This window comes from Helicoverpa zea, chromosome 13 (genome assembly GCF_022581195.2).
Source record: "Helicoverpa zea isolate HzStark_Cry1AcR chromosome 13, ilHelZeax1.1, whole genome shotgun sequence".
Lineage (NCBI taxonomy): Eukaryota > Metazoa > Arthropoda > Insecta > Lepidoptera > Noctuidae > Helicoverpa > Helicoverpa zea.
In genome coordinates, this window is record NC_061464.1 from 3,702,319 (window position 1) to 3,723,418 (window position 21,100).

The 21,100-nt window shown below is 39.2% G+C and overlaps 2 protein-coding genes and 1 non-coding gene across 6 annotated transcripts in view; 2 read left to right on the plus strand and 1 right to left on the minus strand.

Annotated features, from left to right (window-relative positions):
• The window catches only part of LOC124635492 (ankyrin repeat and LEM domain-containing protein 2 homolog), a 24,245-nt gene extending 17,780 nt beyond the window's left edge, over window positions 1–6,465 (plus strand). For both annotated transcript variants that reach the window (XM_047171351.1, XM_047171352.1), the window contains exons 11-14: window positions 3,044–3,177; window positions 3,575–3,706; window positions 4,040–4,184; window positions 4,885–6,465. In XM_047171351.1, coding sequence (XP_047027307.1) covers window positions 3,044–3,177; window positions 3,575–3,706; window positions 4,040–4,184; window positions 4,885–4,977 — 504 coding nt within the window. In that variant the 3' untranslated portion in view covers window positions 4,978–6,465. The remainder of the gene's footprint in view (window positions 1–3,043; window positions 3,178–3,574; window positions 3,707–4,039; window positions 4,185–4,884) is intronic.
• Window positions 6,459–20,186, minus strand: LOC124635491. Of its 3 annotated transcripts, XM_047171348.1 has the most exons (16): window positions 19,872–20,186; window positions 19,372–19,466; window positions 18,630–18,783; window positions 18,177–18,305; window positions 17,509–17,675; window positions 16,029–16,151; window positions 15,225–15,386; window positions 14,443–14,931; window positions 11,198–11,371; window positions 10,645–10,745; window positions 10,322–10,483; window positions 9,674–9,771; window positions 9,178–9,283; window positions 8,747–8,848; window positions 8,144–8,361; window positions 6,459–7,940 (listed from the first exon to the last, which is right to left on the minus strand). In XM_047171348.1, exons 1-16 carry the CDS (start codon window positions 20,056–20,058, stop codon window positions 6,799–6,801), a joined length of 3,609 nt encoding a protein of 1,202 aa, XP_047027304.1. In that variant the 5' UTR covers window positions 20,059–20,186; the 3' UTR covers window positions 6,459–6,798. The 3 variants fall into 3 exon arrangements, with proteins under 3 accessions (XP_047027304.1, XP_047027306.1, XP_047027305.1); XM_047171350.1 differs by lacking the exon at window positions 8,747–8,848; XM_047171349.1 differs by lacking the exon at window positions 8,747–8,848 and having other exon boundaries at window positions 8,144–8,370.
• A 236-nt stretch (window positions 20,187–20,422) lies between these two features.
• Window positions 20,423–20,495, plus strand: Trnar-ucu. The gene has a single exon. It is a non-coding gene; the product is annotated as a tRNA-Arg (tRNA).
• The last annotated feature ends 605 nt before the right edge of the window (window positions 20,496–21,100 follow it).

Below are 21,100 nucleotides of genomic sequence, written 5' to 3' on the forward strand. Positions count from 1 at the left end.
ATGATTGGGAAAAGGCTCGGAGGATGATGGATGATCCACATTTCGTTCATACGTTACTTTTTACATTTAAATAATTCAATTTGATCTTATTAGCCTTTTCCCAGCTATCTTGCGGTCGGCTTCCAGTCTAACCGGATGTAATTGCCTATCTGATCTCCTTACCCCAGTGATCTGGGCAACTCGATACCTCTTGGTAAGATTGGTTGCCAGTGTCTTTTCTTCTGTTGTTACCCATGCACGACCATGGACCGACCGCACCAAGCGTTTGCTTATGATCCTTATGATCGATCGACACATGTCATGTGGCTCAGACAGTACATAAAAAATATTGATTCGACCGGCTTTTAGTTTAACCGAATGCAGCTGAGTGTTTTACAAGGAGTGACTGCCTATCTGACCTCCTCAACCCAGCTACCCGGGCAATTCAATACCTCTTGGTTAGACTGGTGTCAGACTTACTGAATTATGACTACCCGCAATGATAGCTAAGGATGTTCAATGACAGCCGGGACCTACAGTTTAACGTGTCATTGGTGTGTCCAAGATATGTATACATACATAGGTAGACAGTACATACAAACTTAGAAAAGTTGCATTAGTACTTGCCTGACCTGGAATCGAACCCGCGCACTTGAAAGGTTGGTTCTTTACCGACAAGGCCACCACGATTTACATAATGATTATAAAAAAATAATAAAAAAATAAAGACATTGGTGTTATTTTTCAAAGAAAATCAGATTACAGTGTTGATTAGCATTGTTTTTTAGCCATATCTCAGAACGGACAAATAATAGAACAAAGCTGTCATAGTAAATGTTGTTCCAGTTAAAAAGACCTATCCATCGATATGCATGACTTTGTTATTGGTTGGGTCTGTTATTATGCCCAATATCCAGTTAGTACAGTATAAGGTTGAAATGCAAAATAATAGTAAGAATTATGGACCCTAACGGGTACAGCAGGTAGGACTCAGGAGACTTACACTTATTTCAACTTAGTTTTTCCTCTAAAAACTTGAGATATCAATAGATTATTAAGTTAACTTTAGTTTAACTTTTGCACAGTTTTTGATCTATATCTCAGAACGGACAAACATTTCAGCAAAGCTGTCATAGTAAATGTTGTTCTACATAAAAAGGCCTATCCAATGATATATATGACATCGCTATTGGTGGGGTATACCAATCTGCCCAATGTCCTTTCCGTTACCACAATATGTAAGAAGGCTCCGAAACTATTTATACAAAACAAAATAAAAGATATCATACACGACACAATTGTTTTACTTAAACTGTTCTTCGCTTTCTTATTCTCTTTTAAAATTACTTGAAAGACACTGTAGAAAGACAACATATTTAGTAGCAAAACACTAAGTCTTATCAATGTGTACGACTCTGTGTACATTTGTACACAGTCGTGTCCTAACTTATCCCATACTCCGACCGGCATCGTAAGCACCCAAATCAATAAACACAGTTGCTCAAAGTCCCAATTTTCAGGCGAAAACACTAGTACAAATTTATCATATATTATACCCACGTAGACTCTCATCCAACATATTGACACTGCATCCGATTGTACCAAGATTGACCATAATATGTAATACCATGCATCTGTACGCTGTAATCCAAAAGTATTATAAAACAACACAAAATCCACTACAGTATTAATGAACCTTGATATTGTCATCTGTGTGAGTACTTTCTGGTCCAATTTTCTAGTTTTTCTCTCGATTTTGAAGATCACAAGTTGTAGTATGAAGCATATTGTTGAAAGAGCGATTGCTGTGATCCATACGTATTGCAGCCATGTTGTATCTTGCAAATATTTGAAATTAGAAATATCTTCTGTGTTATTCGACATGTTGCGCTATTTATGTTTATAGTGCAACTGGGATTAGTACTAGCTTCCCAGTGTTTTCCTGCATCTAGTTATTTGTTTATCAGTTCCAACTTCATGCATTCGATAATGAATTGCACCCGATGCGTCATTGTTGCATAGCAAGAACTAAATATAGGTTGCAGGGTTTAGTAAAGCCACGTATTCACTGGGAAACAATGTTTCAGATACACAGTTTCTGAATCATCACGTAGATGTTTACAGCAACAATGTTTCGGAAATTCTGCCGTTCACATCGTCCACAGAAACAAAATTATATGTATACACGTTTATATTGTTTCTGAAACAGTGTTTATAAACAATTGTTTCTCAGTGAATACATGGCTTTATGATTTTCGCAGGGTATTTCCATGATTCCTAACGAACATAGTTTTAGATTAATACGTTTTATTTATATTAAAAAATACATTTAAACAAATATCGCATAAAAGTAAATATTTAAGTTTTTTATGAAACAAGTGCTACAGAATTTCACTTTGTTTCTATTAGTCCACCTAAACTTCTTTCTACCCAAACGCTGTAGTTGTATATGTACTAAAATAACATTATATACAGTACTAGCTGATCCCGCGAACTTCGTATCGTTTAAACCTTCCCTGGACCTCTACAAACATTTTAAAACTAAAATAAGCCAAATCGGTCCAGCCATTCTGGAGTTTTAGTCAGACTAACGAACAGCAATTCATTTTTATATGTATGACTAGCTGACCCGGCGAACTTCGTACCGCCTAATTATTGGTATTACACAATACTTTTTTTTTCTTATTTTGCTCACCGTTTAGACCTACCCTGGACCTAAAATCAGCTCAATCGGTCCAGCCATTCTCGAGTTTTAGTGAGACTAACGAACAGCAATTCATTTTTATATATAAGAAGACTAGCTGATCCCGCGAACTTCGTATCGTTTAAACCTTCCCTGGACCTCTACAAACATTTTAAAACCAAAATAAGCGAAATCGGTCCAGCCATTCTCGAGTTTTAGTGACACTAACGAACAGCAGTTCATTTTTATATATAAGAAGATAATTCCTACCTCTACATGTTATAAAAAAAACATATACCTACCTCTGCATATTATAAAAACAATTATAATCCATTAATAGAATGATCTTCACTATACTAAAGTCCATTTTTTCATGCTCAGATTTCGGATGACGAATCGGGGGCATCTCTCAACTCTGAGGAGGAATTCCACACGGCCTCCGAACACTCGGATCTTGAAGAAGACGATATGGCTGAAGCAAGTGATTGCGCGAAAGCCGAGCCTTTTATATATGGGTAAGTTAGATCTCGTTTTTATCAGGATCAAAGACTATGACTTCGCACCTGTAGGAGCAAAGCCTTGTGCACTAAAATGTACAGCACAACTGGCTAATCTGGAAATTGGGCATATTTTTGATTTATTTATAAAACATGAAATAAAATCCCCCCGCAGCTAGAAAGTACACTGGAATTATTTGATGGATCTGGCTATGGAAATATTAAAGGTGACCGCATACCTTACTGTACGTACTTTCTCCAAATACGATACACTTTAAACACTCTTATAGAGGGGTTTGTCGAAAATTGTTGTTTGTCAGCCTATTTTCAATAAATGCTTTTTGATAGACTTGTAATAGTTTCCATTCACTACACTGTGTTATTAACTAAACTGGTTCATATATAATGTTTTCAGTGAGGAGCCGTCGAAAGTAGACCGTCTAGTGTTCGACGCGCTGTACCAGTGCCAGATATGTCCCGAGCAGTACCCGCACGTGTACCGCTGGCGGCACAGCGTGGCGCTCTACCCGCCCGAGCAGAGGGACAAGTGAGTACACAGTGTTTATATCGTACCAATGCCAGATATGTAGTGCAAAACTTGCATTATGTGCGTGGCGTGAATTGAGTAACTTTGAAGGAGCAAATTCATCATTAGCATCATATCAGCCAATTGTCTTAACGAACGTACGCTTCCTTAAGGAACGCTAACTATCCCGGTCTTAGGCAACCTGCATCCCTCTGCCCACCCTCTTCAAATCATCGATCCACCGTAAATTAATGCACCGAGCAAATTCATTTGAAGGCTATAAAAATATGCGTCCAAAAGTTTACGGGTGTTCATTTCTATAACGCTGATCGTGATTATTATTTTGTGATTCAGATGGCAGCCAGCACAGACTGAAGACAGTATGAATGTGAGCATATCTCTGGGAGGCTTCAGCCCCGCGCCGCCCGCGCCGCGGCCGCGCGCGACGTGCTCCACGCCGCAGCGAGAACGCGACACTGCGCGGGCGCCGCCATTGCAGGTAATTGTAGAATCAGGCGTTACTCTGCGAAAATCCGTGACATAACATTTTGGAAAGATAAAAATACATTCTAGGCCGATTTCAGCCACGGCGGCTGTTTTCATGTTAGGAGATCAGGCAGCTGCGCAGGACATATTATAGTGCACGAGCTTTTGCGCAGACGCAGATGCACTTACTATTCCTTCACTCTCATAACCCGATGGGACGGCAATCGGACACCACCGGAGACAGATCGACATTTAAGAAGTTGGCGAATTAATCGTCAACTTCTAGACTACAGGCTGCTTTGTGAAAGTTTATAAAACCCACAAAGCCATTTCGGCCCGACCCGGAAATCGAACTCGAGACCTCAGTTACATCAGTCGCGCTTGCGACCATCGAGGCAGAAAAATATATGTAGCGTTAATTCCGTGAGACAATAAAATATAAATCGAGACTTGCATGCAGGATACTAATGTCATGCATACGCACTTGCTACAAAGTTTCCACCCTTGTTCCTTTATGGATATGCATATGCATAAGGGCAGCAAAAAAATAATGTATAAGCAATTATAAATAAAGAACAGGCCTGACAAATGACCATCTCACTTGTCAATACTTGAAATGTGCGAGAGATATACTCAGTATTCGTTTGTTAAAAATAATTATAGTACGCGCATGTTTAAATAAATGTACCTAATATGATATTCTGCTATCACAGGTGTCGACATGGCTGCGAGTGACCGGGCCCAACTCCCCGCGGTCGGCGCTGGCCGTCAAGAACGCGAACCACAACGTGAGCTTCGGCTTCTGAGCGATAACACACGCTCAAGCACATACACACATGTGGCCTTTATCAAATTATACTATGTAACATCTTCACACATCTACCATTATTCGCTAAAACTAAATAGTGAAAATCTCAGTAGTATCGTGACAAATTGAAAATGTTGCAGTCACAACCATTTTTCTCCTCTGACCTTTTCTTGGGCAGCAAAAAAATTAATAAGAAATTTTAATTATTAAAAAGAAATTGAAATCTTGAATGAATGAAAAATATTTCCTTAATGCTTTACTGTATGAATATACCATTAAAAATGTATGATTTTGGTTTCTCTGTATCTATTTGTGACATTCGTTTATTTAAATATTGAATTGAATTCGATAATTACTGATTTAATGTTTAATACTAGAATATTTTTTGAATTGAAGAATGTTTATATATTTTGTTTAATAACCGAGTCTGTGGTTATGTGGATTGGCGCTACTGTACTTCTTATAGTTTAGTCACTTTGTTTAAGAGGTGCAACTTAATATTATTAATTAAATTCTATGTGACATACTAAATGCATGTGATGGCGATGTCCTAAATGCTCTAAATTAATCCACAAAGTGTATGAACTAAACATTAATGATTATACTACAAGAATGCCGTAGTTCAAACACTTTGAATTACTTTAAGATAATAGGACGTCCTGCTATTATTCTATTAACATCACAATTATATCGACCATAGGCTAAGAAACCCAACTGACATAACTTTATAAATAGAGTATAATACTAAAACTTATATTTTTAAATTCTTATTTACTTTCTGCTGAGCAGTGAAGTGCAGCTGACGCACGGAGCGTGCAATCTGATGTCGAACGACGTTGGTCAACGAATGATTATGATTATATACGAAATAAATGTTAGTTCTAGGAAAACACTCACACTAGCTCTCTTTATTGTCTATTCAAATATGTGTACTTTCTATTACAAATAGAAAGTTGTCTATAAATATAATATTCAATGAATGAAGAGTTCTGCCGGCATAATTCTGATAAAACATTGCAAATCTCATATATTTTACGTTTTATAATGTTTTAGGTAAAGTAGTTTATAGGTTTACAAGCGCAATACTTACAATTTCATACAATATTTATTAACATTACATGGAATTAAATATTCGTTCGAATATTTTGTGATTTTCTTATCTTGGTTTGATGCCGTATGAAAACGTAAATATTGTGTTATGATTATTAAACAATGTTTTGATGTTATAGTTGCATTTGTTCATTATGTCCTGTGTTAGGTGACAATAAAGTTTCACTGCGTTGATTAGCATTTAATGTAGTTAGGTTGCGACGTCGGGACTCGTGAATGCCAAAAGCTGTGAGTTGTTCATATTACGTCTACGAATGTTTGTACTTTTATATTTGAAAGATACGAGAAATTAGCTATAAAAAGTATGTTTTATATGATATTACGAAGTTTTAAATTCACATAGACGATAGATAAATAAATTATGACTGGTTCTTTTTACTGTTGTTTTTATTTTTAAATTTACAACAAATTAATTTTGACACTTGTTTCATTCGAGGCTTGACGAGTCGACACGACTCTTTAAATTGTGCTAAGACGATGCAAAAGTGTTATTTGTACATCCAGTATTGCTACACGCACTGTTTTCTACCAGAGAGCTTTGATTATATTTCGTCACAGGAAACGAGAATTGTTAAGCTCGGGTATAGAACATTGGGGGTACAGTGCCGATGTATATCTTCATACAAACTAGAGACTTAAGTACCGGGTAAGTGGTATACATATCTGAATAGCTTTGTTTTTCAAACCGCTGACCCGCACCGTGGTGCTTCTACGTGTCCCAAAAGTTATCGTTGTCATCCTCGGACGTTTTGGGCAGAGATATGGGCGAGTTCTGATCGTAATCCGAGCGGCTGTTGTAATTGTCTACGTCGGCCGAAAAGTCGTCCGGATACTCGCCCTTATCGTACTCGCCGCTCGCGGAGTCGTCTAGAATGTCTTTAGAGAGTTCGAGTTGCATTTGTACGCTGGAGATGTGGTCGGTGGGGTCGGCGTGGAAGATGGCGTCGAGGACATCGTTACGTGTGAGCTGCGCCGCCTGCTCCGGCGAGCCGCCCTCCCCGCCCGCCGCGCACGTGCCGCCCGCGGCGCCTCGCGCGGGGCTGCGGCTCGAGCTGCGGCCGGGGCCTCGTGCGGGGCTGTGCTCGGGGGTGGGCACTGGACTTTGCGACTCGCTGCACTTGGGGCTGACGATGATGGTCATCACCGCAGACTGCACCTCCCCTGGTGCCTCCCGCCCCGTCAGCGTCATCTCGCGCGGGTTCACTGAACTCTGCACCACGAGCAACAGTTCCTGCGTCTGCGACTTGATGTTGTCGATCTCACTGATACTTTCTACCTCCACTCTCAGTAGGTTCTCCTCCGAGCCTTTCATCATTGCTTGACTGGTGTCCTTGTCGCTCCTCAAGTCTAAGGCGGAGTCGTCGTCGGGGGACAAGTTGTACATTTTGGTGATATTTTGTTTTAACAGTTCTAGTTCAGCTTGTTTGTTGTTCTTGGCTTTTTTGAGCGCCTCGGTGCGCGCGGACAGTTGCTTGATCTGGTCGCCGGAGTGTCCGGAGTGTCCGGAGTGGTCGCGGACGGGCGAGCGGTCGGAGGAGGCGCTGTGCGGACGCGGCTGGCTCGCGTACATCTTGCGGAACTCCGCGAGCGGCGTGTCGAGGTACTTGCCGCGCTCGTCCTTGTGGCTGTACTCACTGATGCCGCAGTACGCTTTGGGGATCGGCTTCACTTTCTCCACAACTGAAGGTTTAATCCTAAAGTGCGTCTCCCCGATGTCAAACCTGTTCTTGTACTCACGGATGTAATTGTCGAAGTCGTTGCGCACAGAGTTCTTCAAGTCGGTAAACTGTGCGACTATTTCGTTTTTGGTGTTTTCATCCAAATGCTCCTCTGATCGGCTTCGTTTCACATCTGTGGAGTGTAAAATGCGGAGTTATGTTGTGTTTATTGGATCCAAATAGTCTGACAACCAAGAGTATCTTGTTGCTCATGTAGCTGGGTTGAAGAGGTTGGATAGGCAGTCACTCCATATAAAACACTGATACTCACTTGCATCTTATTAGAATGGAGGTCGACTCCATAACCTGACAAGACTAGGCAGATGCTATACATACCAATGTTCCTGTTTCTCTCTGTAGCAGCAGTTTCATGCTGCATCCTACTCCTCTCAAGGCGCTGCTGAGACTGCTTCCGTCGGAAGTCGAGGTATGACTTCTCGACGGCTTCGGCCTCGATCTCGAGCTTGCGAAGACGCATCTTGGCCTCGCGCAGCACCGCGTTGGGACTCTTGTCACGAACCGCTGGCGGACTGCCGCGGTAACTGCTCTCTTTACTTGAAAAACTATTACGTTTGAAAAAGCTGCAGTTTTTTTAATACATACAGAGAGAATAACTACACTAACCAATTATAAAAACTACTGCTACTGAACTAAAGTTCTCGCAATGAACAAATTTTCTGGTGCGAATTCTGGTTCCTATAATTTAGTTAACATTACAAAGCACCTCTACCAACATAAAAAGAACTATGTGTGTAACTAAAGCTGAGGAAGACGCTATATATACCTAAAATAAAATGTGTTAACGAGGGCCCAATGACTGTCAAATAACTTTGCCCCTCCATTTAGCCATTTAATGCCTAGCTTGCGCAGTAGTTTCATTCGTAGACAACTTCAGAGATGCAAAGTTATTTGGTGTGAGTTGTACTGTGAAATGCTTACTTCCTGAGTCTCTCTTTGGCCTCTCTTAGTAAGGATTTGGGGCTTTTCTCGCGGTTACGATTTTTCTCTATGGACAGTGTCGGCCGTGAACGTTGTTGCACTCTATCAAAACATTTCAAATTGTTACGAAGTGTGGTATGAGGTATGTCAAATTGTTTAAGATTAATTTCATTTGTTTATCTTGAATCGTCTTGAAATGTGACAGACCGAAATTTTATTATTTACAGTACGACTTATTGAGAAGGGGTCCACAAATCTTTCAGACCCCAACAAAATTTTCCAACAAGTATTTTCAGTTGTCAAATCACCGATTTGACCAATGGGCGGCAAGTATGCGGCTGGTTATGTTTCGTTTGGTGAGTTGGATTCCCTAGAAGTTCAAAGAATAATTCCACTACTTAAGCCATGAAGTGTTAGGTGGAACAACTTACCGTATAGACCGGTGGTAGCCCTCGTCTTGCGGCTGTACCGAACACGATGCGATCGGCATGCGACCCGCGCCGCTCACTCGCAGACACAACCCGCTGGTGCCTGCAGCTAAACATATCACATACATACTAATATTAAAAAGAGAAATATTGTTTTTGGTTTTACCCTAATGGCTCCAAAAATTTCACCGTCTGGAACGATAGACTGGTGGGTCCCGGGCAGTCCCGGCTGTCATTTGGACATCTTTGGCAGTCGTAACTCGTAGTCAGAAGCCAGAACGGCTGACAACCAGTCTTCGCAAGTGGTATCGGGTTGCCCGGGTAACTGGGTTGTAGAGATCATATGGGCAGTTGCTCCTTATTAAGCACTGGTACTCAGCTACATCCGGTTAGACTGAAAGCCGAACCTCAACATAGTTAGGAAAAAGCTAGGCAGATGATGAAACTCGTGGTATAGGTGCAATGACATACAACTGATCATAATAATAAGCATACTTACGGCGTCTCTCTTTGAGCGGCGACACGTTTCGCTTGGTGACGCCCGCGAGCGGCCAGCACGCGCGAGTGCGGCCCGCGCGGCTCTGCCCCAGCGGCGGCCTGGCCAAATGTTATATAGCTCATATTATTATATATCCTAGTTATTATATAGTATACAAGGGCTGCAGAATCGTTCAAAAGAGTTGCTGCCCTGGTACACAAAGGGCTTCAGAAAGAACCCATTTTTATTTTATTTAATTTAATGTTGCTTTTAGATCATTAATTCTTTTGAGTGTTCTTATTTGAAAAGCAGGCCAACATTGTCACCTAGTGGCTACCACAAGGTGGCCGCCGGAGTCTTAGGCCAATAGAGAAAGATGGCGGGACTATCTGGATGCCTACAACCTCGATTGGTGGGAACAATCAAAGGATCGAGAGGTGTGGAAGCGAAATACTGAGGGCCTTTGCAAAACAGTGGGACAGTTCAAGCTTAAAAAAAAAGAACAACCTGATTTCTCTCCGTTCGTGTCGGTTTTTGGTCCCAACGTGCTTCAAGAGTGAATGAAGAGCGATTATTGTGGTAAAATGGGGCACACAGGTCTTTGGCTCACTGTGTCTAGCGCTTGTGTTGTGCAGTGTGTGTGTGTGTGTGTGTGTGTGACATAGTTACCTCCTGGCAGTAGGATGCGTGTCGCGCAGTACGCCGATGAAGGGCAGCGTGTCGCCGGGCAGCACGATGCGTGGTTGCGCGTCGCTGAACATGCTGAGCTCTTCGCCGGCGCCCTTGCGCCACCCGAAGCTCACTGTGTTCACGCTAGCGCTTGTGTTTACGCTGGACAATACAACAATATCTTTCAAAACTCAAACATCTAGAATCTCACATTTTTGAAGTAGGTAATTTTCAAATTGAACCATTAATTATTTCTATTTCTCGTCTGTAAGGCGGTCCCTAGGCCTACAATAATAGAATAAATAATGAAAATGTAAAGTTACTTGTAGACAGGTTGCGCGGGCGCCGGCACAGGCGGCGCGGTGCGCGGACGCGTCAGCTGCGTGGCCGCGCTCGCCGACAGCTGCTCGATCTGACGACTTTGCTGAAAGTGTACACATGCCTTAATTATAAAGTATTATTAAAGAATATGTATGTGGTTACAAATGTCGTTTGTCGATAGCTAGTACAGAATGGAGTAAATCTATAGGGAGAGTACATAAAGTGGAAATGGAAAGTATATAAAGGAGTTTATAAGGGGAATACATAAGGGGGGTAAACATGGAAAGTACATGGAAAGAAAGATCAGGGAGCATACAGTATGTAAGGAAATACATAAGAGAGAACATAAGGTAGTTTATAAGGGGAGTACATAAGTAAAAAGAGAAACTACTGTCTGTAGTGACCTACAGCCGGTAGGTAACGGTGCTATAGCCTATGTTTTTCTCCTACAGTACATAAGGAATTAGACAGGGAGACAACCTTCATAAAGCTAGCTAGCTTCATAGGCAAGTAAAACGAAGTTCATACCTACATGTAAATACATATACTACAAACCTGAGCAGCGATCGCTTTAAGTCTTTCATTCTCCTCTCTAAGCCGCTGTATAAGGTCACGTTCACCCCCCCTGTCGAGGTCAAGGTCAGGGGCCGCAGTGTCCCCCGCCTCGCTAGACGCCGACGACCGGCTGCGCTCGCGAGCCCTCTCGTGGTAAATCTCATCTAAATTCGACTGGATAACATATACAATATTATGTGCAAGATACCAGATTACCTCATCCACCGAGCCTTTTTCCCAATCATGTTGGGGTCGGCTTCCAGTCTAACCGGATTCAGCTGAGTACCAGTGCTTTACAAGAAGCGACTGCCTATCTGACCTCCTCAACCCAGTTACCCGGGCAACCCGATACCCCTTGGTTAGACTGGTGTCAGACTTACTGGCTTCTGACTACCCGTAACGACTGCCAAGGATGTTCAATGACAGCTGGGACCTACAGTTTAACGTGCCATCCGAAACACAGCCAATGGTGTCTAAGATATACTTAGAAAGTACATACAGACTTAGAAAAGTTGCATTGGTACTTGCCTGACCTGGGATCGAACCCGCGCCCTCATACTTGAGAGATTGGTCCTTTACCCACTAGGCCACCACGACTTTTACCAGATACCAGATTACCTAATTAATTAATTAATTATACCAACGCAAAGAGATTTAATTGAAAATTAAATTCTTCGTTTGACTTGACCCTTAATCTTGTGAACTTGATTTTTAAAGATTGAAACAATTGGTAAAGCCTAAATAATTTCCAAAAACCACTGTTTACTATAAACTTTACGTTTAATTTTCAAAGTAAACAGTTATTTTAAGGAAAACGGACGTATATAGTCCCCAGGCCGGCGAACAACTTTTTTTTGATACATATACATTTAAGACTTTGTGAGTGCCTTCCTTACGATGAGTCCGACAAACTTTTCGAATGCGCAAATTTTGGTGCCGCTGCGTTTTTTAATGCTTGACTCCTGAAATTGTCGATATGACGTCACTATGGCTCTTCGTACATACACGTTTCATTTTTTGAGATTCGTTTAATAAAGTTAACTAGAGAATGGTGGTCAACTTGTCCGATAAAGATCGTGCTGCGTTTGGAGTGTCCACCATCCGAAACATGTCGATATGACGTCACTGTGTCTCCCCATACATACTATTCTTATTGCAAATATCGACTTGTCCGACAAATGTAGTGAGTCAAATAGTCAGTTCGACAAGAAAATGAGAAAAAAATATTACAATTGGAAGAAGTTTATTCTTTTCGTCAATTTCTGACTTAAATATTCACGTGCATTATTTAAGTATATTAAATTGGCATACTACTTACCAATTTTAATTACTATTTTAGAAAAAGTAGCCTGACTAAGACGTATTGTTGATGGTTTATATTATGTTAAGGAATAATATCCCACATCTATTAATGGACTATATATCAATCAAAAGGTCTTTTTAAGTGCAAAATTTTGTCTCAACATACCACTTATCAATTCTTAGTATTTTAGAAAATATAGCCCAAATAAGGCGTATTATCGATAGGTTTTACTATGTTAGGGAATAATGTCCCACCTCTAGGTATGTACCATATGTCAATCGAAAGATCTTTTTAAGCGCTATATTCCGTCTTAACATACCACTTACCGATTCTTAGTATTTTGGAAGACATAACTGACCTAAGGCATATTATTGATACTTTACATTGTGTTAAGGAATAACATCTCACTTGAAGTTATGAGCCATATTTCAATCAAAAGATCTTTTTAAGCGCAAGGTTGTATTAGCATAACTCCGACAAATTGTTAGTACTTTAAAAGCTAGAGCTTTTCTAAGAATATATTATCGGTAGGTTCTGTCAAGCTAATCCATTACTTCTTTAGTAACAAATTATATATTATTTGAAAAACCTTTCCAAATGAAACATTTCGTGTTAACATACTTCTGACAAATTGTTAGTAGTTTAGAAGCTAGAGCTTATTTCAAATTATAATTATTGATAGATGTTTTCAATTAAATAAATCCCATCTCTAGTAATGAGTTATACATCATTCAAAAGACGTTTTTAAATGCAACATTTCATATTAAAAAAACTTCGGCGAATTGTTAGTATTTCAGAAGCTAGAGCTTATATAAGATTATTTTATCGATAGGTGTTTTCAAGTTAATAAATCCCTCCTGTAGTAATGATACATATATCATTCAAAACGACTTTCTAAATGCAACATTTACTATTAACATACTTCACACCAATTGTCAGTACTTTATACCAAATCTTAAAATATATCTATATTTTCCGGACGGTGGACACTCCATATGCAGCATGATCTTTGTCGGACAAGCTTACCACAATTTTCTAGTTAACTTTATTAAACAAATCTCAAAAAATGAAACAGGTATGTACGAAGAGTCGTAGTGACGTCATACCGACATTTTCAGGATGGTGGTCACTCCAAACGCAGCACGATCTTTATCGGACAAGTTGACCACCATTTTCTAGTTAACTTTATTAAACGAATCTCAAAAAATGAAATAGGTATGTACGAAGACTCATAGTGACGTCATATCGACATTTTCAGGATGGTGGACACTCCAAACGCAGCACGATCTTTATCGGACAAGTTGACCACCATTCTCTAGTTAACTTTATTAATCGAATCTCAAAAGATGAAACGTGTATGTACGAAGAGCCATAGTGACGTCATATCGACAATTTCAGGAGTCAAGCATTAAAAAACGCAGCGGTGCACCAAAATTTGCGCATTCGAAAAGTTTGTCGGACTCATCGTAAGGAAGGCACTCACAAAGTCTTAAATGTATATGTATCAAAAAAAAATTTGTTCGCCGGCCTGGGGACTGTTTATGTCGGAGCAATTCGTCCTTCAGCTATATCTACTTGGTCTAGTGGTCGCAAGCGCGGCTGCTGTGCCAGAGATCTCAGGTTCGATTCCCGAGTCGGGCCGAAATCGCTTTGTGGGTCTTCTTACACTTTCAAAAAGCAGCCCGTAGTCTGGAAGTTGGTTATTGATTCACCCGTGCGTCGGAGAGCACGTAAATGTCGGTCCTGCGCCGTGGCCGAAACAAGCGCCAAGAACAGCCGCCGTGGCCGAAATCGGCCGTGGACGCCATTAAAATATCTACTTCCACATAGACATAACGTCTATCTCAGTGAAAACAGTATTTGAACTTCACTACGCAAACTTTAAATTCTAACAAGAAAAGTTAAGGCAGGGCACATAATATGTTATTCATTTATCACTCACCTGACTAAAATTAACATTCTTCTTCCTAAAATCATTGACGACTTGAGTCGTCTTCAACCTGTCTTCAAAATCTTCGCTCTTCGAACATTTATCATTCAGCTGGCTATTATTCAACGTTTCGTTCAATCTCGACGTTGAAGCACTGTGTTCGGTAATTGTACCCCTTTCTATAACACATTTGGGGGTCAATTTCGAAGACTCTAAATACTTTCGCAGTATCGCTAGCTCATCTTTGAGTAGGTTGTAATGCGAATGTACAGTTTCACTTTCCATATTGTGCACTTTTATTAATTTGCTATTCGATTCCTGAACGGTTTTCATGTTTTCGAGTTCTAAACGTTCTTTGGTTATGTTTTCCCTCTCTTGTTTCATAGATTCTAAGTGTCCTTCGAGTATAGTGAGCTCGTTAGATATCTGGGCGCGCATTTCTTCGCCGCGTTTCTTTAGAATCTGTTCGGCTTCCGCCAGTTGAGATTTTAGACTGTCTTCCTGTTGAGGAGGGGTACTTTATGATTGTGAAGATGTAACTAATATGGCTTTGAGATACTGGCGTTCGGGGTGGACGCTATTATTTTTATAAAAATTGTTAAATTACTTTTAGGAACTTCGCACACCTATCCAACAAACCAAGATTTGGTATGCAGATGTGAACGCATTCGTTCGCTAAAAAGATGCAAAGATACCCGAATGGAGCTGAATGAGTGTAAGTCGTGACTACGGGGTCCTGTCCCCAGGACCCGCGTCTCGTGCTGCAGCTGTGCAAGCTACAGTGCTGCAGTTACCTTGACAGAGAGGCGCTGTGTCTCAGCGCGCACGTCGTGCATGGCGCGCGTCATGTGCTCGTGCTGGTCGCGCAGGGCTCGCGCTAGCCCCCACAGGAACCGCTTCTTCTGTTGGACGGTTCGTTCCAGTTCAGCCTCACGAGCCTTGAATGTCTCCTCCATCTAGGTAGTCAGAAAAGAACCCAATGATCAGGGGATCAAAATGATCCTAACGGTCAAAGTTAACACCAAGACCAAGTGAATATAATGATCAAGTCATCCTAGTGATCAAAGTGATGACAAAGAGCAAGTGATATATTAAACAAAAATCAAGATGACAGGTATGATCAAAGCGATCCCATGATCAAAGAAATAGATCCCGATGAAGAAACAGATACAAGTAATCAAAGTCCTTTTCCCATTTCCTCAAAAAGCAGAAGAGATTTAACTTATCTCTTACAGACTCAAAGATGTGTACCAAGAACTGATTCCTTCAACAAAAACAACTCTAAGCAAACCGCCTTAACGAGCTTTCTTCTCTGCATGAGAAGAGGCCTGTGCAATTTCGTGGGACAATATAAAATGGCTGATAACTTGATATGACTTGACATTCCCGGGAGGTCGACGAGTCAACATCTCCTGAAGACGCACCGTGGAGAGGTGAAACACGTGTCGAGTATAGGTTCGGTTACTTAGCAAATGTTTCCTTTGTACCTACATGTGTATTTGTATGATACCCTTGCTGCATGTGCATATAAAACTAGTGCAAAATTCTACATTCTACATATTTTTCCTAAAATTTTAAACTATACTGGACGTGCTCACCTCGTCCCGTTTCTTCTGCAGCTGCAGTGCATGCGATGCCATGGAGCGCTTCACCTTGTTCTCCTCTTCCACCTTCACCATCTCTACTTCTGTCTCGTATACCGACTTCAGTTGTTGGAACATCTACAAATTGGATCCCTTATAGTTCGGCTTTGAGTAAAACATGTTTATTCGTTCTTCAGGAAGAATTTTAGTAATGAATAACATCAAAATCCTGTAGAAGAGGTTTAACAGTGGGATCGGTGTACGAAAATCTTTGTGGCAAAAGGCTGTCATGGTATGCGTATGAGGAGAAATGACGTTCATGTTGTGAGAAAGATCTTCGAATCGGTCTGTTCTAGATGTATGTTGGCTATCTATTAACATACTTATAATACGGGTACACAACAGCTAACTACATTCCGATGCAACACCATATATTATGATTAGTGTAAACCCCTCGGTGTAAGTACTCGCAACATACAAGTTTAATAAATATCAGAACACCCTGTTGCTTTACTAGAATTTTGGCACTGCTATGCCGTCTACACCTATTGATTTTTTTGCAATAAAGTTTATTTTGGAATCAGATTGGACATTTTGGAATCAGAATGGATATTTTGCACATAAGGTATGAGCGTATTTCGGACGTTTTCAGTACCTAAGTGAAAAGAGCGGGTGAGTACCTATATTTAATCTAACGACAACAACGACGCAAAATAATGAACTGAAATATATACTAAACAAATGTAGGTATGAACAAAACAACATTTAAATGAATAATTAAATAAACAAAAGACCTCTTCAATGAGGCTTTTCTCCATGACGCTGATATTCTTAACGAGACCCTCCATATTCGCTGTATTTACCAAAGCGGCATCTTTCACGTTCTGAAAGAAAACCATTTTCAACTACAAACTATTGTGCTGTTACTACTAAAGTGTATAGTTTAGAGATATTTCATTTAAGAACTTGTTTTTATGTTGTGTTGCTAAGAGATAGGATAATTGGTAGTTGCTAAGACGAATATAAGCAAAGGTAGTCTTCATTCGCTTATAGATGGTGGTCCAACTTTGTCATGATGAAAGTCGTACCTACACTTTTATGTGTTTTGGGAAGGTGCAAGCAAGATATAGTTGTTTATATACAAGTGCCGCCCAGGACGCTTTTATCAATAAATAATATTGGAAATAAACACGACTTTAAACGTATACTAATTTTACCTATAAAACTGAAAAGTTTGAATTAGTTGAACGCGAGCTTACGTAGATCCAAGTTAACCGACAATTTCATAAACGTACAATAAAGAAAAATAAAGACATATTATATTCTAAACATCATAAACGTACGATATATTTACTGTGAATTTTCAAAGAAAACTGTTGTCTTGAGAAAAACGGACATTTATGCTGTCTGTGAACTTGGCTCATAAAAATACCTACGGACGAAGACCATGCAGTACCTTACGTTAGTGCAGGGAAATGAAAATGATCAGACCTACCTTCGCAAAACACTTCTTCTTCTTCTTACTCAACTCCTTAAGCCTGTACATGCGATTCTGACAACTCTTGCAGTAGACATAGTGTTTGCAAGTTTCCAAACTCGGCGGGTCTTTGTTCTCGACACTGATTAACGTTTTGGCACTGGATAGTGACTCATCTGATGCGACTGTTGGATAAGCAATGGGAAGAAAATATTGGTTTTATTGAGGACTATAGATGCCTTCAAAGAGCGACAATGATCCATGGATACTACGGGACCGTTGAAGTATTACGTATTCGTAGCGCAACTTTTTGGAGATTATAGACCCACTCAATCAAAACTCAAAATCCAAATCAACTCCTCCCTATGTACTGAGTGGTATTCTACTGGTTGTCTCAAAACATCTCCAAGCCACTCTGGTCTGGTCTTTGGAGAATGGACCCTTATGAGAAAGAGGCTGGAAAATCTAGCACAAATTGAATGTAGTAGCATCCTTAATAAATATATATTTTTTTCTCTCAAACTTCTCTGCTTTCGAGTTTGGATGAATGTGAGGACTACTGAACAGATTTTGATGATTTTTTCAGTTACAATGCCACTTCATCCATCAGAATAGTACACTTTTAAGCTAAGATGATTAAAGAAGTAAGAAATAAAAATTATTTAGGTAAATATAGGCAGACTTACTTGCAGTAGCTGGTATATACTCTTTGTACATGGGCATACATTTCAGTATGCAGAGCAACAAGGGTTGTTGTTTGTCATTTTTATACATTTCGAAAATGTTTGACGCGTGTTCTGAATCACACTGCACTCCTGTAATAGGCAATAACATTCTAGTATGAAAACCAGGCTATAATACATAGAATTCAAATCTATAGGTAAGTATTGATATTATAATGCTGAAGAGTTTGATTGTTTGAATGCTCTTATCTTGATATAAACAATACATGAATTCTTGATTGATTGGGAAAAATCTTTCAGTGCTAGGTAGACCATTCAATAAGTAAAGTGACAGATACATCACCTTTTAACCGGGTGCACAAAACTGTATGAGAAGTATTTCAGTACGGGTATACCACATAAACCGTGGGAAGAAGCGAGTCATTAATAAAAAAATATAATAAAGCTAGGTCTCACCTAAGTAATTGAGGATAGACCAAACATCTGTGTCTCTGAACCTCATCTCCGCTTTATTTTCTTCTGTCCGTTCCATGAGGGACTTTGCGAACCCAAACACCATGTTAGCCAATGGTATCTCTGATATAAACACGGAGAAACTGTACGTGAACTCCTGGAATCAATGGGTTTTGTGAAATTATTAACAACAATCCATCTATCATTAATCGTCTACTATTGTATATCTTTTTCTACGCTACAATTAAAGAGGATAGATTTGCATCTATCTATGATATTATTGCCCATTTTCACCAACAAATGTCTAAATTAAGGGATCCCCTAAGAGCATTTACAGAACACTTAATAAGAATTTCGTTTTCACCAAAGTTAAGGTATCCCTTATCCATAGTTATTTATGTCAAAATTGGGAAACCCCTTATTCTAAGTGGCACTTAGCTAAAGAGATTGTTGGTGAAAATGGGCATAAGTGTTTAAGAGATAAACTCAAAAACTACTGGACAAATAAGTAGACGACAAGCACCATTTAAAACATACATTAACTAATGAGACTATATTTACTATAGGAAGTAGTTCTCTTAGGATTCCCTCAGGGGGCAGAAACCATTGGTAGAAGCTTGTAAATGTTTTTATATTTGTAATGTTTCTATAGAGTACTGTGCTCTTTCTTCCCTTTATACTTTTTAGTTTAAGAATAACCAAAGCCCATAATAGAAATTATAATAAGGTCTAACAAGTAACTTACTAGACGCAGCAGGTATTCAGCTATGAGAATATTCAGTGCTTGATAAGTTAGCTCCAGACGTTGTGTGAAATGTTTCTGACAGGGAGGTGGGTCACCTGTAACATAACAAAACTATAATAAAACATCAGACCATTGGAGAAACCAAGCTTTGTTATTTCTAAAACAAATACCAAAACTAAACATAACTTTTACTTATTTTATAAAGAAAGCACAGCCAAACTTATATTTAATTTTGAATATACAGTAACATTGAATGATACTGTTAATAATTCTCTTAGAAACATGTATTTCTCTAAAATAATATCAATATACAACAATATTGTTTAGTAAACAAAGCTCTATTTCGTTACCAGACAAGGACAAAAGATCGTGATGTGTCGTGAAGAAAAAGAGATAAGAATATAATTATGTTTCAAATGTTACTTGTTGTCGCTGAAACGATGACGGGACGGGAATAAAATGAAGGTGAAAATTAGAAGACTTTTCCAAATGTTTCTTACCGGTTTGGGCACTTTTTAATACATTTACGATATGGCCACGTAAGTACGCTCGTAAATCGTTGAGTATACCATTCTTTTCAAACAATTCGTAAATGAATGATTGAAAAGAATCCGCAGACTCTGTGTTCGTAACATTTTGAGTTTCTGCCAGAGCTGGCGAAAATTCTTTCGTAACGCCACTTTCCATTTTATTGTTTTGACTATTTTATATTAACCTGTATCAGAAATTGTGCCTACATTCTAATTTTATGCGAATTAATTTGTCAGTTTACTGGAAATTTCAAACTTCCCAAACACAGATTTTTGACGTTTGTTGTTTTGTTGACATATCCGGTTAAAATGACGACACCACGGAAAACGAAAAATGTTAAATAAGTCCTCTTTACTTCGAATGGGTACAAAAGTAATTTTCTACTCGTACAAAAACATAATTTATTTTCTTGAATTTATACTCATCTTGCATTATTTCCTATAATAATCCAATACAAAAAGTATAGCATTTCGAAGTACATGTATGATAGGTTACATATATTTTGATATGTCATCCATCAGTCCCTGTGGCGCAGAGGATAGCGCGTTGGACTTCTAATCCAAAGGTCGTGGGTTCGATCCCCACCAGGGATGTCAATCATTCTTTTTATAAGTTTCTGTTTTGTTTATTGCAGGTTGTTACAAATAAAATACGATTATTGTATGTAATTCAATTTTGTTGTACGGTTTTTTTAACAAATTGATTTTATTTCATTTTTTTTTCTACGTAATACTTTAACTTAATGAACACCAATTTCGTTTTAGTTCCTGTAATTATTTAGAGTACGGGAGCAGAAAATACCTTTAATCAACATAAAGGTACGGATCCCTGAAAAGGCCAATGGGAGACTGTAAGCCTTCTTTTCTTTAGTAACACTTGTGCGAGAAGTGATATAATATATAATTTTAATTGTAAATTAACTACTCCTATTATACCTAATGTTTAAAACTACCTTAAAAATTTAGAATTAGTTTTAAGTGTTTTAAATGTACTGGCATTAAATGCTAAATGTTGCTGTGCCCTAACAGGGTCCACAAATGTACCTAGCTGTAAGCTTTTTGTAACACCATATGAAACTTGTGGAATGCAATAAATGATATGAATATGAATATGAATATGAAAGTCTGAATGTCTGATGAGCGGTATTTATCCCCTTATTTTATCATGAAGAATCTCGTACCAGTTGCTATTCAAAGGA